General features: G+C 32.6%; 1 protein-coding gene across 2 annotated transcripts; it reads left to right on the top strand.

The window, feature by feature from the left end:
- The first annotated feature begins 12,977 nt into the window (after positions 1 to 12,977).
- Positions 12,978 to 17,066, top strand: LOC149244893 (uncharacterized). 2 transcript variants are annotated; one of them, XM_089455518.1, is made up of 5 exons: positions 12,978 to 13,200; positions 13,426 to 14,049; positions 14,195 to 14,284; positions 16,622 to 16,689; positions 16,811 to 17,066. In XM_089455518.1, exons 2-5 carry the CDS (start codon positions 13,435 to 13,437, stop codon positions 16,947 to 16,949), a joined length of 912 nt encoding a protein of 303 aa, XP_089311644.1. In that variant the 5' UTR covers positions 12,978 to 13,200; positions 13,426 to 13,434; the 3' UTR covers positions 16,950 to 17,066. The 2 variants fall into 2 exon arrangements, with proteins under 2 accessions (XP_089311644.1, XP_089311645.1); XM_089455519.1 differs by lacking the exon at positions 16,811 to 17,066 and having other exon boundaries at positions 16,622 to 16,693.
- Positions 17,067 to 19,005: the final 1,939 nt, after the last annotated feature.

Below are 19,005 nucleotides of genomic sequence, written 5' to 3' on the forward strand. Positions count from 1 at the left end.
GCTTGTCTTGAGTGATAGTAAGAGTCTTGAATCATAAGGAGGTTATGCTGCCAGAAGTCTGAGAGAGAGAAGGTCTATTGCAAGACATACATAGCTGCTCGCCCAGCCAGAGGAGAGGTTCAACGTCAGAACCTTGGTTGTATATTTCTCTGTTGATTATTCATTAATAAACAACTACTATTATGGTTCCGATCTTATTGTTCATCATGATAATGTTTGATCTATTTCCTTTCTGACTGAAATATAGTTGTATTTAGTGGATTTTATGCTTGTTCTCGTTTCGTTCTTTGCATGTGCAGGTATCCATACGCGGGGATCGCAAGGATTGTGACCTGCCGAAGCAAGGGAACGGGAGTATCAACTCTTCTTCGACATTAGCGTTGGACTCCAGTTGGTTCTCGTAATCCACTTTCAGTATGCAACTAGGAACTTGCATGGTACCGTGAATTGATTGTTGCTAGACCCATTTTGGGCTAGTGGGATTGCCTCTGTCCGCAGAGGGGATTTACCTCTCAAACACTCTTTATTTGAAGATTCTTTTTGTTGTGCTTCAGTTCTTCCATGGCTCGCAACTAAAGCTGCAATAGCTCATTTTCCTCTGTCTCTTTTTGTAGAGCTTCATACATTATTTCCACCCTTTGGGAAATTTTGAGCAGGTCTCGTACATCGCTTTTTCATCCTATGTCGCTGCATGTTCCATTGTTCACACTTTCAATTCATATCCATGCAAAGACTGCTCCGATACCAAACTTGATCTGAGTTGACTCAACTCCCAGATTTAACCAAGATCTTTTGCTTTTGTGATGTGATTAGAATTGCATTTAAAATAGCATAAAGGAACATATATGCATGATGTAAAGAAGAAGGAACATGACAATAATCAACAACATAATACACAAGATGTTGATAATGAAGTTCGCCCAAGAGGGACTACGTCTCCGGGCCCAATGTCAAGATGGTGTAGGCTGCTACATTAAGTGTTATCAATAGTGATGATTTACATAGGTGGTGACGTCACTGTCATATAAGGAAAATGCCCTCACGCAGAAGTGGCTCCAAGATATTTTTTGATACAAGAACTCTCATTCAAAAAGGACTCCTATTAGTATGACCTAAACTCATGCATGATGATAATGAGCATCTTGCCAACATGGCATAAAAGTGATCTCAATGAAAACATCCACGGCGACACATGAGTATCCCATCAACATAACAACAAAGGGATATCAAATAAAACATGACGAATCATGACAACAAGTACATCACACATATTATTCCGCATCACATCAAGCAGGAATCATGAAACAAGTAAGAAAACAAGATCCCACATCAAACATCAAACATGGATCTATGCAACACAATACATCTCATAGCAAAAAGAAGTACATGAACATACTACATATACCTCACATCCCGGGGCCATCTGAAGAAAAGGATGTCAAACTACTGAAGCAGTCTGTACCATCAATCTCACGACGTTGAATCTCATGGAAATGACTACTCACACATTGATTGCTGACACCTACACTGCACTTGGAAAAGTGGCCGAAAAATGAAATGATCAAATGGAAAATTTGAATGCACCATCAGATTTGTTGCATCGAATAGTGAAAATTGACTGTAAAATTTTTGAATTCTGAGAAAGTGAAAATCTAGGGCTTAAGGAATATTTTAGATTCCCCCTAGATTCCTCAAAGATTCCCTCCTCCTGGTCATCTGAAGATCTACTGGTCAGATAAAAATTCTAACTATGCCATCAGATTCGTGTGGCTGAGAAGTGTAAGATCGACATAAAATATGTCCAATTTGGACACTGGCAAAATTTCATCCTCCTGAAAATTTCGCTCAATCATGGTTCCGCCTACAAAAATAACTAAAAAAATACAGTCTCGAAAAATGCGCTCAGTCTTTGGGGCTCTATTCCTCCATTCTTCATTCTCTGTTCAGCACCTCCGTTCCATTCCCATATGACCTCTCCCCGAGCAAATAAATTTAAGGGTTTATATAAAAATTTCTTGGTAGATTTCCCAAAGAGCCCACGTGGTGGAACTATTGGGTGTTGGCATAAAAGGCGGGAGGTCGAGGGATCAAATCCCGACCCCACCAAAAATATACATGTTGTATTACATTTTAGTGTGAAACGGTTTTGTTTGTTTGTAAACAGTTTGGTAGAGTTTTGAAACAACATGCGGTTGGTTGCATATTAATGTGGGTTGTACATGGGGCCGCCCGGTGGGGGTCAGCCCACGTGGGTCAAGCGGGTTCAATCACTTTATGATTACGACATATATGGTATGGTGGGTTGGGGTGTGGGCTGGGGGAGGTGGCCCGCCCACCCCTTTGTAATATTGATTAATGTGTGCGGTGGTTGAGGGGGGGCCAACGGGGGTCATGGTCCATCGGCCCATAATTAATTTTTTTTTTTTCATATGTGTTGGCCGTTGGGGGTGGCGGGGTTGGTTGCCTGCCACCCCAAAAATATATATTTTTTATTTATTTTTAACAATAACACATTTTTCGAATTTGTCTAATATAGGGGATATTAGACAAATTAAAGATCCAACGAATTTGTCCGCTTTCGGGACCTAGGTTTCATGCCCCCGGGTTGGTCAAATTGTAGGACACTTAAACCTGGCCCACAGCCCAACTTTGACCAAAACTTTGACTGGCTCGTTCTCCATCATATGAGCTCGGATTAACGAATCGTTCACACCATTTCGATCAGGACAACAAGATCTACGCTTTGATCCTGGTTCGAAAGAATTTTGATCTCTTTGAGGTTTGAGCTTCCATAAGCCCTCTTTGTCATGTGTGTGTCCCTGGAGCCACCTGGATTACTTTTTTTATGACTTTGATACTTAAACCCTTTTAATTTTAATTTTTTTAAATATGAAGGGTTTTTTTCTTTATAATTTGTACTTTTAACTTACACCTCTTATACTTTTTGCTAAATAGAACTTTTGATTTCTTTTATATATATATATATATATATATATATAAACTTGAATATTTTAACCTTAGTGCTTTGCCTTGAGTATCTAGATACCTTGTCTCTCGTGAATTTTAATACCCTTCACCATGGATTTTAAGCGGATGTTCAAAAACACCCTACACCTTTAATCTTTGAAAATTTTGTTTTAAAGACAGACCTAGGGCTTGAGTGTTTATTTTGAGATTGAAACAACTTCTATTCTTAATGCGACTTTTATTACTGAATAATGCTTTGAATCAAACAGATGCTTATAACATGAAAATTTGTAAATTTAAGTCATGAATTCGGTCGGTCCAAGTGTTGAATTAGATTAACACTATGAGTATAAAGGGTTATGCCATTTTCCCGACATATGCGACCCTTTGCGTGTTGCACCTCATCTCACGGATTTTATTCTCTTCACTAAACCATTTTTGGCACTTCCCCTACACAGTCGCAATACATAAGTGGGTATATCTTCGCCTTTCGTCACACACCGATACAATGGGTGAAATGAATTTAACTTGTAAACTCGACAAACAAAATTCCAAGCGGTGGTAGTATCAGAGCCTAGGGTAGAATCAACACTAGTAGCTAGTAGCAGTGGCTACGATGGTGGTGGTTAATTTATTTAGGTGTTGACGGATTGATGGAAAACAACTATGACACAATCGAGCTGCTTGACACCTTTATATCGGTTGTGGATATGTGGCGGCTCGTGGTGATCAACTATCAGTGGTAGCGGTGCTAGAGAAAGTAGAAGACAAGAGGTAATGGCTATGAACTGTCGAACAAGTTGGTCACAGAGTAATGGGGCTCTGATGGCTGCATCGTGCGACCTGATCAACATGTTACTAAGTGGTTGTGTTATATTTTTGTTATTTTTATTTTATTTATTTATTATTATTAAATATATATTTTTTAATTTCATATATATATATATATATATATATATATATATATTCTAAATTCCATTTTTTTTCTAATATATTTTTTTAATCTATTTTTAAAATTTTTAAATTTTATTTATTCTTCTTTTTTTATATTATGTTTTTTTTTCCTTTATATAAATTATTTTAATATTTTCTTTTTCTCTTTTGTATTTCAATTTTTTTATTTAACCTTTTTTTTCTTTAATATAGTTTTAAAAAAAAAAAAATTAGTATATGGTCAAAGGCCTAACAGTAAGATGGATAATCTCTAGAAACTTGTGTAGCGAAACACTTGAATTGCAACAACAACAACGCTGACAAAGAGTCGATGGCCAAAGGTCGGGTCAGATTAACTTTGTGCAACGGTTGAGCAGCCAAAGGATCGAACAACTCTGGTACCAATGTAATGAACCAGGTTCCTTATAGTAGGTTAAGCACTCCAAAAGACTTGGAGTATATAGATCTCCATTGAAGATACAAGAATATATATATTGAAATGTATGAATGAGAATATGATGTTACAAATGAGACTGAGGGCCTGCTTATATACCCTAGGCATGTGGCCCTTTATGAACGGTCATGTCCTTAGGGACATACCTCTTAATTATCTTATTACTAATTAATCATTATTTATGATGTGTTGTTTTATATTTACATTATTTTTATTTTTATTTTATTCATAACACTAAAGCAAAACATGTCCATAAGACCAATGAAGCGAACAAAGTTCGTTCTTCAGGTTAAATACTTCAGAAGACTTGGAATATAAAGATCTCCATTGAGATACAAGAATATATATTAAAATGTATGAGTAAGAATGATGATACAATTTATAGTGAGGGCATGCTTATATACCCTAGGAAGGTACCTCTTCATGGAAGGTCATGTCCCATTTAGACATGCCTCTTCAGTACTAATTACTAATAAACTAATTATTACAATTATCATTTATATTTATATTATTTATATATAATTTATTCATAACAATCAACATTTTCTATGCTTGTATCATCAAAATTAAATTGAAAATTACATTTTATTTCCGGTTCCACGTTTTTACTTGAACATTTCTCTTCTTTATCCGCAACTTGCTTAGATTTAGGTTCCATCAACATATTTTCTAGTAATTATAATTCTTCTTTACATTTCATTAGCATTTTACAGTCAATTTTAGAAATAGATTGATCTTCATCTTTACATGAAACAAAATTAGTGTCTTATCCATCATCTGCAACACATCCTGTATCCACACACCAATTGTTAGTTTGAAAAACACAAGGCTTTATAGCCTCAACATATGATTCTTCCTTCAAGCCTTTATGATGATCTTCCAAATCATTTTCTTCGCCAAATATTGACCCTTGTCGAGGTCCACAAATACAAATTTCTTCCTCATCATCCTCGCCAAGAATTGTTCCTTGCTTTGGTTCACAAATGCATACATTCATCCCAGTTATCTAGAGTTTTTTTGCTTCCCTTAACAAAAATTTCAACTTGTGATTTTGTCTTCTTGCAATCAACTACTTGATTGGCCACCTATTTGTCCTCTTCATTATCCATGTTTCTGACTCTCTAGAACTCCATCAACACATTAAGTTGTGCTCTCAACTTAATAATCTCTTTCCCAAACTCTTCATCGCTCATTTTCCTTATGTTAACTATTGTGGCATCTCTATGGCTTTTCCCTTAATCTTGCAAATGACTATCTATTTTCATCTTCCTCTTCTCCATCATGTTCACCATCTCATACTCTTCATTTAATTAAAGAGAGATTTCAACCCATATGTAAATCAAGGTACCTTGAAAATTTGTTGATGGTATATATATACCATTCATGATTTTTCTATAAGTCATGTGCATATACCATTTCATACATTACCATCATTACAATCTGTGAATAAATGAAGCTATGCATTCTCGAACCCACACATTATTTTCAACACATTCAATGGTTTTCCAAACTATCTATGAACAATAGAAAGCTTGCAATATTCCATCCTTTATAAACTAAGGACAAAGCAAAGTTAAGCTATTATTAACACTTGGTTTTATGAAAACATATATCAGCCACTCAAAACCGTGTTCAAAAACTCACCATTTATTATTCAACATTTATTATAACCATATGATTTCTCTCCATGCATATGTAAAATAATTTTTTGGCATTTCTAATTACCAATTAGATATTTTCCCAACAAAATAAGTCTTATAGGCTCATACATAAATTTATTAACTTGGTGATTTTCTGATTCCATAGGCTTGACTTATTGTTAAACATGCAACTCCATCCCAATTCAATCTGTCCACCTATGTAGTCTCTTCTAATTATTTCAAATAATAGAGACTTTTTGTATGCCTGCAAATATATATGCACTTTGCACATTTCTACTCAATATTTCAGAATTGGGTTTACATAAACCAATGAGAAACCACATACCTTTCAAACAGAGTTATGTCTATCAATCAAGCTACATCCTTAATTGGGTCGATTCTTCTTCAACAAATTAATTTTCATAGCCTCGAGCCACCTTAAAGAGTGAGTTTATCTTAAGCATTCGAACTCCTCCATTTTCCACTCAATTCCCTTTAAGCACGTAATTTCGTATTCCTGTAGCTCTGCTCAAATTTACTTGGATATCAAGTAGAACATAAATAAATTGCGTAGTCTTCATAATTTCATCACTGGTGAAATATCGAGCAATGGAAATAAAACAATGATTTATGCAACTTCGATCATGTAGCTCCTCTAACCAAAATAACAATTCTACACATTTTTTACAATCAAGAAAATAGTGGCTTGTGCACATGGATTTCAGACTTCCTTTCCCTGGCCTCAGTGTGTACTCTTCTTACTGGTATTATTCACTTGTTCACCATTCATCTATTTAATGTTGTTCCACATTGGTCTCCAAGCTCAGAATTCAACACAGATCTCCAAAGGTACGATCCACAATGCTCACAATTTTCCAATGTTTAACATGACACGATGCTCCATCGTTTCAATTCAGAACTACTCGACCTCAAAAAAAAAGTAGCTTGAAGAATATGTTAATTCTTACTTCATCAAGGGTTAAACGTTTGGGTTCTCCCGGCTTAGTCTATTGTATATTTTTGTATGCAGCTCTTGGCCTTGATTTTGAAGCACAGGGAGAGAAACTTTTGTGCGATGTAGCATAGAAAGTTTCAACTTGAAACTATGAAGAAGGGCCATTCATGGTACTCTACAGGTCCACATTGCTCATATACGTACAGGTCCATAGGTCCTACGCGCATATGCACATGATTTTGTTTTTACAAACTTGCAGGTTCAGACACAGATCATCCAGACCAAAATCATTTGGGACACATATTTACTTCAAAGAAACAATCTCAACTCCAAGTCAGAGCACTCATGATCTCCAAATCCAAATTCGTTCATACATCTTGCTCTGATACCAAAATGATGGTGCAGACCATAGGGTTTGCACTTTAAAATCTACAAATACACATAAAACTAAAATCCACACACACAATGTCCGCATACAAAATATTATAAATAATTCATTAAAGAAATAAGATATTCACCAGAGAACTATTGGCCTAATAATTGGCCTCTCATTCCTCTCTCTCATTCGCACACACCCCTTCACATGACTCATTGATTTATACAAATGGATATGAACCCAAAGTTGGTTCTAGATCCTAAAAAAATGCCTACAAATTCTCTCTATATCCTCCCATGATCCATAAAACTCTCACCTAATTCCTTATTTATAGATGAGATCTAACTAACCCTCAAATCTCTCTACTCTTCCCAAATATTCTCAAACTCTCTCATACTTACAATAATTCTCATTTCCATACAAAACATAGGAGAATACATTAAATAATTAAATATTAACTTAGGGAACCAACTCTCTTGGAAAACATGCAACCCTAGGTTAGATGCTCGGCATCACACCAAATTCTTCCCCAGCTTGATCGATCTCTCTACAAAATTTCTAGGGAATGACCATTGTTTAAATGGTTACAAAGCATTGAGATGCTCGATAGGAACAAGGATTAATGGTGCGTGAGGCCTCCTAGTGTCTCAATGGCTTGGAAATTCGTGAAGGTGAGGCATTATAAAATTTGAAACCAATGGGAGACAAACAAAGTCATAGGAAACTACTAAGGGATGGGGAGAAGAGTAATGCAGAGTCTAGAGGAGGTAAAAGGGATTCCCACCACACAAAAAATAATTTGACCTCATTTTAGGTTTTAACCCTGTATAGTTAATTAGTGCAAATAGATTCTTAATAAAACAAAAAAGATGCAATGGAAAACATACACATTAACACAAACATTTTACCCTCGAAACCCAAACTAGAAAAACTAGAAAGATTTTTCAATGCATTGTTTTTTACAGTATTAAATGTCATATATCTATTTCCAATCCATTTACCATGGATTAGAACACAAACACGGTTCCTTAATCGAAACTACAAAACCATGAGTTAAACCCCTGTGCACCACAAAATTGCTAAAGGTGAAAATTATGTGCCAAAAACCACAAAAAATGGACAAAAAACTGCCCAATTGTTTTCATGGGTGATAGTCCTAAATTCTTGTGTAGGGGGGCCTTTTCCCCTTTGTGACCTCCCAAACCCCCCCCCCCCCCACCCCTCTCCCCACCCCCCTGTCGGTTGTGCCTGGCACAACATTGATGGTGTGAAGGTGGTCATGCACAGAATATAACACGTACCCAACACTCAACTCCTAAACTAACAAACAACCTATGACAATGATTAAAGGAAAAGATAAGAGGTTAGAGGATTGAACCTCACAATGAAAAACATAAAACCATGAAAGAACAAACCTCTAGGAGGAAGAAACAAACAAATGACGCCAATAGAGGCCACAAGGACTGCCAGACAAAAATAGGTAATGACCAATAAAAGATAAGTAGAATCATAACCAGAAGGAGAGGGAGAGAGAGTTCTAACCCACAAGCAATAGTGAGCCTCATAGAAATGAAGCCAAGGAAGGAGAGACCTATGTGAGATAATCTCACTCCCTTTCTAACCTAAACCTTGGAATTCACCTCGAAAGCCTATGTCATGAGCTTGGTAATGCTTAGTTTGGTTTGCATGAGGTGAATAATGAAGAAACAAAGGAAAAATTCATTCCATTTTCCCCTTAAAATTTAACTTCCATAGAAACAATACAAGTTGTTGAGCTAAAGAGAAGTAACTCCCAAAACAATGATCTTTCCAAATTGTTTTGACCTGAGAATTCTCCATCTATGCATTTGAGTCTCCCATCACAACCATGACTACAAGGACTTGGCACCAAGTATAGCCACGAGAGAGCCAAATTTAAAGATTTGTCGAACCACCAGGAAATCCATCATTATTCATCATCTTACTCGTTAATGTCTCTCCATGGAGCCTTCGGGGTGGGTTGGCATTTGCTCCACTAACATATCTAGAATACCCTTTCATATCTATGACTTGACACCTCATAGAGAACTTTTAATAATTTATTTTAGATATCAAACATTATGTATCTTTTAAAATACTTTAATGAGGTGCTAGAGTTGATTTGAAGAATTTGGAAGGAATTTTCAAATAATTTAATTGGTATACAAATTACATGTGATGTCGAGATTAAAACCCATATTTAAAAATGGTTTTGAACACTTTTGTGAATAAAATTTGGTGTCTTAAAAACTCTTTTCTCCCAGGCCCATAAAATCTTAGCTCCTCAGTTCCTCTCCTTGGAAAAAGCCCACTTGATCCAATCTTTCAAGGCCAATGACTACTCTTCCTCTCAAATCCGTAAAACATTCCAAGCAGCATCTCACCCCAAATCCAGCCTATCTAATCCCTCTGATTAGCCAGATCTCTCTCCCTTACATTAAAGGAACCATCGACATCATTGCCAAGATTTGGCCAAAAAGAACATTAAGATTGCTTTCAAACCCCATAAAACCCTCAGATAGTTATTCTGGTTAGTGAAAGATAAGTCTGATCCCCTGCAAGGATCAGGTGTCTACCAAATTCCTTGTTCATGCAGAAAGTCTTACATTGGCCAAACGGGCCGGCTAATCACAACCCATCTTAAGGAGCATATTGCGGATAACAACCATACTGGGTTACCAAATTTACTTATTTATCAATTAGATACTTTAGGTTTAATTAATTAAAAATAAAATTAACATTTGGAAGAAAAAATAGAAATAGAAATAATAAATTATTGAAACAAAAATTATAAATTGATTAAATTAATTAATTAATTAATTAATTAATTAATTAATTGAATCAATTAAATAATTTGCTTCCTTATTAATTAGATACTTAGGGTTTAATTAACTAAAATATATTAAAAAAATTAAATTAAATTAACATTTGAAAAAGAAAAATTATTAAATTATTAAAATAAAAAAATTATAAATTAATTAATTATATTAATTAAATAATTTACTTCTTAGATACTTAGGTTAAATAAAAATAATAAAATTAATTAAGCAATAAAACTAATTTATAAATCAATAGAATAAATAGGAATAAAATATCTCATCACGTTAGTATAATTTTACATCTTTATTAATTAGATACTTAAGGTTTATAGCTTAGTTGATTGATTATTTAATTAATTAATTAAATTAGTAATAAATAAAAAATTGATTTTAACTAATAATAAAAATTGATTTTAATTAAAATAAATTAAAATTAAACTAATTATGAAAATAATATTAAAAGAAAAAGTAAAAATAAAAATGAAAGGAAGAAAAATATATACTAAAAAAATATATACTAATTAAAAACTTATTATAAATAAAATTAGAAACTAATCATATTTTTTTTTAAATGTGGTTCACGGGCACTCAATGAGTGGCCGCTACGTCCACGTAGAGAAGCGGGGCAGTTCCACCCGAAGGGATCTGCCGGTCGGCCATATCAGGCCTAACCCCGAGGGCGTCGAGGAGATTTGACCCCGTGACCTCCCAACTCGGAAAGTGCTTAGCAACGGGAACTCGACCATTTGAGCTATCCCTTGGGGCTAGAAACTAATCATATTACATTATATAAATAAACTTATTACAATTAATATCTCATTGGTTTTAATCACTTGTATTTATTAGGGATTAATAATTAATTTATTTAACATATAATTAAAATCAAAATAATTAGAATAATTAAAACTAAAATAAATAAAATAATTATATTTAAATTAAAGAATTCATATATGTAGGGGTCGGATTCTATAAAAAAAATTCAATATCTAGGTTTATATATACTCTGGTCGGAAGATTCTTCTCTCAAAATTATCATTCATATTCTATCATTTTTGGTCCTAATGATGGACCCCCTTTGGGGTTCAAAACGTCAACATAATGAACATAATACTGTGGGATGATTATAAACTTAGCCACCCTTGGAAACAGATTATCCATCAACTCACTCTATAATCTTCCTCTACCCTCTCCCCCCTCTTTACCTTTTAATTTTCCCTCCTCCCTCCTGGTTTCATTATTCTTATCATCTCTCTTTCTTTTTTAATATTTCCCTACAATTAACTCATTTATCAATAATTATAAATCCAGAAGGATAAATCATGTTTGATTAACTCATTTAATACATTTTAAAATTTTAAATCTATATATATATATATATATATATATATATATATATATATATAATCTCTTTTCTTTCATCTCCATCCTCTCCCTTTATTATTAATTTTGACTAGTTTATTCAATTATTTTTAATAATCTTTTTTACGATTCAATAATCTATTTAAGAATTTAATATTCTTTTGATTTTTCTACTATTTATTTTATTAATTAAAAATTTCTTGAACGTTACTCTTATACTTTACTAATTTCTATTTAAGGTTGGATTAAAATTCACTCTCATAATTTGTTTGCTTTCTAATCCACCCGAAACTTTGGACAAAGTAAACTTCTACACAATTTTTCCAAAAATCCTCTCACAATATAATCACTTATAAAAATCTCCACTCTCAAAATATAAATTATAATTATTTTTGTAAAACAAAAAAATCACTTTTCTTAAACACTTCGTATCATGTTTTAGTTAAGAAAATTTCCATTCTCACAAAAATCACTTTTCTTAAACACATCATATCATGTTTTAGTTAAGAAGATTTCCATTCTCACAAGTAGTTTTAGACATCCAAGACTTCATATCCATACTTCAGAGTTTTCACATTCCATGCTCATGAACAAGTTAGTTAAGAAGATTGTTAAGAAGATTTCCATTCTCACAAGTAATTTAGAAATCCAAGACTTCTTATCCATATTTCAGAGTTTTCACATTCCATGCTCATGAACAAGTTACATCGCTTCACTAACTCACCAAATTTTTTTAAAGAAAAATACCTCCTTGAATGCCCTGTTCGACAAGATTGATGCAAAGCTTTGGAATTAAGTGGGATAAGGTTATGTAACCACCTAATACTCCACTCACATGTCAAACATGTCATGCAAGGAAATTCCAAGTTCTTGTCTCTTCACTAACTCACCAATTTTTTTTTAAGAAAAATACCTCCTTGAATGCCCTGTTCGACAAGATTGATGCAAAAGCTTTGGAATTAAGTGGGATAAGTTTATGTAACCACCTAATACTCCACTCACATGTCAATCATGTCATACAAGGAAATTCCAAGTTCTTGTCCACTTTCATCTGTAAACTCGATTCTCCTAAAACCCAAACATTTCAAACAAACAAATGGAGAAAAAGTTGAGAGTTGTTGTCCAACTTCCCTGCAATTTCAACTCCACATTATTGGTTTATGTGAAGTGGTTGTTCATGGTAGTTGAAAAGTCCAAGGAATCTCTTTGCACAAGAAGCAAAACATAACAGAAAAGGTCACTCACAATAAGGGAAATTTTAATTTCGAGGGTTCAACATCAAGGATGGAAAATTATATTTGATGTGGCACACACGGCACGTTACCATTATCGTTCACCCAACCCAAAACCAGATGTCGAATCAAAGTAGATGGATGAATTCTCGATCTGCCCAATCATTTAATAAAATTAATTATATACTAATATATAGTTTTCTTAATTTCAAGTCCATGGACGTGAGGCATTTATTTTGCAGTCGTCTGCCTGGCTACTGCAACTGTAATGCACTCAGAGCAATTTTTTGCCTAGGAATGTGTGACGACTGCTGTAAAGACGAAGCAGCAGAAAGATATTTTATCCTTGTTACCATCTTCATACTTATTGTTCTTATCAGATTGAATTTGTGTTGAGAGGCCCATCTCAGTTTATCAGATTGAATTTGTGTTGAGAAGCTGATCTTGGTAAATTCTTTGTATTGAGATAATCATACTAGTGATTTTATCATCTTTGTATTGTGATAATGACATTGATTTTTATCAATCAGTTCTATTGTTGGGTATATACACATAGCAAAGCATTGAATTCCATTGAAGTATATACACATATAGCATAGCTTTGAGTTTTTTTAAAGTATATACACAAAACAGAGCTTTAACTTTTCTTGTTTTGTTTGTTTTGTTTTGAAGATACACAAAATGCCAATCTGTGGGATTAATCTTGTGGAGATACAGAAGCCACTGCTGACCAGAGTTTTGAAATGGGCAGGAGTGGAGTCCAAGTTGATTGAGATTGAAGAAGGAACAACAATTCATTGTTGGGTGCCCACAAAAATTACAAAGCCACCATTGGTTTTGATCCATGGCTTTGCTGCAGAGGGAGGTGTGACATGGCAATTTCAGGTTGGAGCACTTAGTAAGCATTATGCTGTATATGTTCCTGACATGTTATTTTTTGGGAAGTCTACCACTGTGAGGACGGAAAGGTCTGAGAACTTTCAGGCAGAGTGCCTGATGAAAATGCTGAGTAAACTCGGGGTAGATAGTTGTGCCATGGTGGGGTTTAGCTATGGAGGAATGGTGGCATTTAAGATGGCAGAATTTTATCCAGAGCTTGTGAATTGTCTGGTCATCAGTGGGTCCGTGATTGCCATGACTGATTCTATTAGCCAGGCTTCACTCAACAGACTTGGGTTCTCTTCTTCAGCTGAGCTGCTGCTTCCCACATCAGTTAGAGGGCTCAAGGCATTGTTTTCTGTGGCATGTTACAAGAAAATATGGTTCCCAGATTTCCTTTACAATGACTTTCTAGAGGTACAAAAAGATATGAAATAATTGCTAAACTACAAATATATAGATTTATAATTGCCATAAACTACAAATACCTGGATTTATAAATAGACTGATATTCCATCCATGTTTTACAGTTTGTGATCAAATTGAAAAGAAATGGTTGCAGGTTATGTTCAACAACAGGGAGGAGAGAGGGGAGCTATTAACAGCTTTGGTTGAAAGTAACAAAGAAGCCCAAGTTCCAAGCCTTAGTCAGGTGATCAAGAACCATGACAGATTTAATATATGGATTGTTTGTTTTTAATTTTCTGCAAAGCTCCAAGTACTCTGAAAACCATTGTCATTTCCATGGGCAAGTTCCAACTGGAAGTATCATTGCGTGTCTGGATGGTTGATATCACAACCTGCTGTAAGATCAAAATTTATTTATCCCGGTCAACCACTAGTAGTTGTAATCAGAAATTACAGTACTCTCCCTAAGGCATTATTACAACAGTATTTGCTAATTCTTGGTAGCCACCAAGACAAATAATCATTTGAGTAGCTAGTCTAAACAGATAAGAGTCACTACAAGAAACGCACAATAGTATATTAGCTGTGAATATCCAATTGGACACAAAACCATTAATCAAAACCACTCTCCTATCACTACAATGGAATAATAGGTGTAATTACAATAGATCTAAGTTAGGGCCATTACAGCCTCATATTTCATAGTAATCATCTGCACCTGAACGAAAGAACAAAAGAATGTTAACTGTAGCTAGTCTAAATAGCGGTTAAAGCACCACATGGCAATCCCAGACTATATTCTACCCTTCAAGTATACATTATACATTAGGGATTTGGGGTTAGTAAAGGGCAAAGTTAATAGTTGACTTTGAATATAAAATCAAGTCAAGTCACATGTTATAGTCAAATACATCACATTTTTTTTAAAGGTATAGTTAAATATATCACTTCATGCATTATAATATAAATAGTTGTATAATAATATCACATATAAAGTAATAATGAAAATATTATTTATCTAAACAAAAGAATAATTTTAATGTGAAAATCAAATAATAGTTGTAATATATTATAATATTATCTAAAAGATATTAGGTTTCAATTATTAAAATCAAAGCATAGCATAATTGCAATTATAACAATAGAATAACATCATTACAATAATATTGAGTAATAGAATAACATCATTACAATAATATTGAGTAAAAGATATTGGCCACCTAAACAAAAGAATAATTTTAATATCAAAATCAAAAAAGATAGTTGTAATTATAATAATAATATCAAAAAATTGGCCACCTAAACAAAAGAATAATTTTAATGTCAAAATCAAAAAAGATAGTTGTAATTATAATAATAATATCAAAAAATTGGCCAACTAAACAAAAGAATAATTTTAATGTCAAAATCAAAAAAGATAGTTGTAATTATAATAATAATGTCAAAATTAAAAGATAGTTGCAATTATAATAATAATATTGAGAAAAATATATTTCTTACTTAAACAAAGATTATGCAGTTAATAGAAGAAATTGGTCACTTAGATACAGGTTAATAGAAGAAATTGATCACTTAGATACAGGCAAATCTAGTAGTATTATGTAATTAATAAGAAAAATTAGTCACAATATTATATTTAATTGTAGTATTATGTAGTTAAGAGAGAAAATTAGTCACAATGTTAATTAATAGAAGATACTAATTACTTCAACAAATTTTCAATTGAGTTAACTGAGACAATCATTATTATTTGAATATTTATTATTTTATAAATCTCAATTTAATTAGTTTAAATAATTGCTACTACTTTTATTATAACAAAATTAATTTTAGTAATTAAACTATACAATAAAAATAAAATATTAATAATAGAGATTTATTACAATTTTAGTAAAAAGATAATAATAAATATCAGTCAAAAAAATAGATAATAGAGTAATTTAAGGAGGTAATTCCACATGATTTTGAGTAAATTAGGTGGAAATTTTTGGAAATATAGATTATAGTTTGACAATTTCATAATGTTGGGTGTCTCATAAGTTCTTGATGTTGCTAATTCCATTTTCACCATAAAAATAAATTATTTAAACACTCCCAAAGTGTGATTGAATTATAAATAACCGTTAAAAAAAATATCCCATAATTAAATTAGATAATCACTATTTTACTTCAAAAAATTTATAACATAAATTAAAAGAATGTCACTATGCTTAAAAAAAAACTTGGTAATCTAATTGTTAGACATTTTATTTCTTTTTGGATAATTTTGATTGAAATCTGAGTTAGAATGTAATCTATAGAAATGAAAAATCCCACGAATTTTGAGAATGCTGAATTCATGTTTACACTAAAAACACATTTTAAACAATTTAAATTAATAATTTTAGAAAAAATCGTATCAATACATTCTACTTGAAATATATATATATATATATATATATATATATATATTAATTAAATACTCTTAAAAAAACTATTTAATATTCATTTTTCTTTTTTATCAGACTCATATTCCACATTTATATTCCAACAATCAAATCTAACATTGTATATATATGTTGACTATGTATGTGCTTGTCAGAAAATTCTGCTCTTATGGGGTAATAATGATGAGGTTTTCAACATTGAAGTGGCCCAAAGGATGAGAGAGTAAGTTTTCTCAAATTTTTTTAAATATTCATTTTATACCATTTATTTCATTTTAAATAGTTTTACTAGAATCATTTTAATAATTTTTTCTAATGATTTTATTCAATATTTATTTTTATAGGCAATTGGGTGACAATACACAATTTGCAAGCATCGATCAGGCTGGTCATTTGGTACATTTGGAAAGACCATGCGAGTACAACAAACATCTTTTGGAATTCCTTGAGCAACATTACTCCAATCCAGGGAAAAACATGTAAATAATAGAGGGCTTTTCTTTTCTTTTGGGTCACATGTCAAGAAACTGATTGAACATCATGTTACAATTACCATTCTAAGTATATTTCAAACTTGCCTGGCTTTATCAAAGGTTTTGATTTTCCGTTCAGAAGTATACACTTTACATCTTTTATGGTGAAGTATGATAAGCTATTTCCTTGAAGTGTCATAATATTTTGTCATTGAAGTTGAGCACAGTTTAAAACATGGTATAATATGTGGTTCGTATAAATTAATAACTTTAATATTTTTTAAATTAATATATATATTTTTTTAAATTTATATATATATAAATTTACTCGCTCTTTATAAGAAGTAAAATAATTAATTTTTAAATGTTAAAATACAAAAGAACCATGTGAATAAATTTTTCATCTTCGTAATGAATAAGGCATGAAAATAAAAATGTTTATTTAATTTTTTACTATGAAAATAAAACTATATTTTTTATTTTATTAAATAAAAAATGTTTAATTGTTTTTTTAAATTTTTTTTGTTTTTTTGTCTTTGTTGTACTTAGAGGAATAGACAATCAACCACTACTGCTATAACTTTTAGGTGTCTATATATGTCCTTTCTTAAGATAGAGGTGAATCATGGAATTTGAACCTTTAACTTTTAGTGTTAATATGAAAATAAAATTGTTACTTTTTTCTTTAATTTATCATTTTTAAACATAAAATTAAAAACGTTTATTTCTTTTTATGTTTTAAATTGATAAAATTTATATTAGAGAACCTATGAGAATTGGAGAAAGAGGTCAAAAATTTCTTGTAAATTTATCATTTGAAGTAGCATCTCAACTCAATTATCTACATTTTTTAGTTGGCAAAATATTTATTCACTTTGGCAACTCCACTGTGTAGAAATTCCTTGTAGATTCAAACTGCTAATTTTAATTTACTAAAACAATACTTGAATTTAATCTACTCATCAGCGGAAACAATTAAACGATCACGAAATCACAAAGCATACACGAGAAAGAATTCAATCAACACATTACACCATGATTTCCTCGGGAATGCCACAATTAAAAACCCCCCTATCTGTATATTGCATTAGTTAGAAAATATGAGAAGATTACAATGCTTTTCTCAAGCCAGAGAAACCTTTGCACTATCTCTATTTGTCTCATAGCTTCCTAGACAAGCTCAAGCCAATACTTAACCAATTTTCTGTTTGCCCAAGTCCTTATTTCCTCTTTGTTTCCTTGGGAATTAACCCCCTATTAATTAGAGAAATTCCTCAATATGAATTGTGCAATCCTCATAGGCCTTCCTCTGACTGCATGCACCACCTATACAATTCAGATGATGACTGCATGCACCACCTGTACAATTAAAATGATAGTAAACTGCCCTTGAACTCCAATCTCAACTGGATAACTCTCAGATATGACATGCATGAGTTATTTATGAGTGAATCATTACTTAACTCGTTGAACACATGAAGCAACACCCCAGTGTCTAACCTCCTACTATTTCCTCCATCAGTTGGAACTAGTTTCACTGACTTTAACTCAGTTAAACTGAATTAATTAATTACAACTCAGAATAAACTCAACCAAGGATCCTATAATGTAGGAGACACTCTACATGACTCAAGTTAGACCCCGAAACTCAAATTAACTAAGACAAATAAGTCAAATTAACTTAGTTAACTCATACAAGTTTTCTTGTGATGTGGAATTACAATTTTGTTCCTAATTTTATTCAAGGACAAATTAAATCAAGATTTTCTTGTTGCATTTTCAACACTCCCTCTCAACAAGAAAGGGATTATCACATACCCCAATCCTACCTCTATGGAACTCAAATTTTCCTCTTGACAATGCCTTAGTCAAGACGTCTGCATCATGTTCCTCTATAGGAATGTACTCCAACAACATGCTTCTCTTCTACACACAATCTCGTAAATGGTGATACAGGATGTCGATATGTCGATTTGCTTGGACTAATCATGAAAAACTAGATTTTTAGAGAGTTTGATACAACTCTGATTGTAACAGTAAATCACAGTAGGATCCATCTGCTGACC

The sequence above is a fragment of the Pinus tabuliformis genome, chromosome 7, assembly GCF_031772625.1.
Source record: "Pinus tabuliformis cultivar Carrire ecotype Pingquan chromosome 7, CPIR1, whole genome shotgun sequence".
Classification (NCBI taxonomy): domain Eukaryota; kingdom Viridiplantae; phylum Streptophyta; class Pinopsida; order Pinales; family Pinaceae; genus Pinus; species Pinus tabuliformis.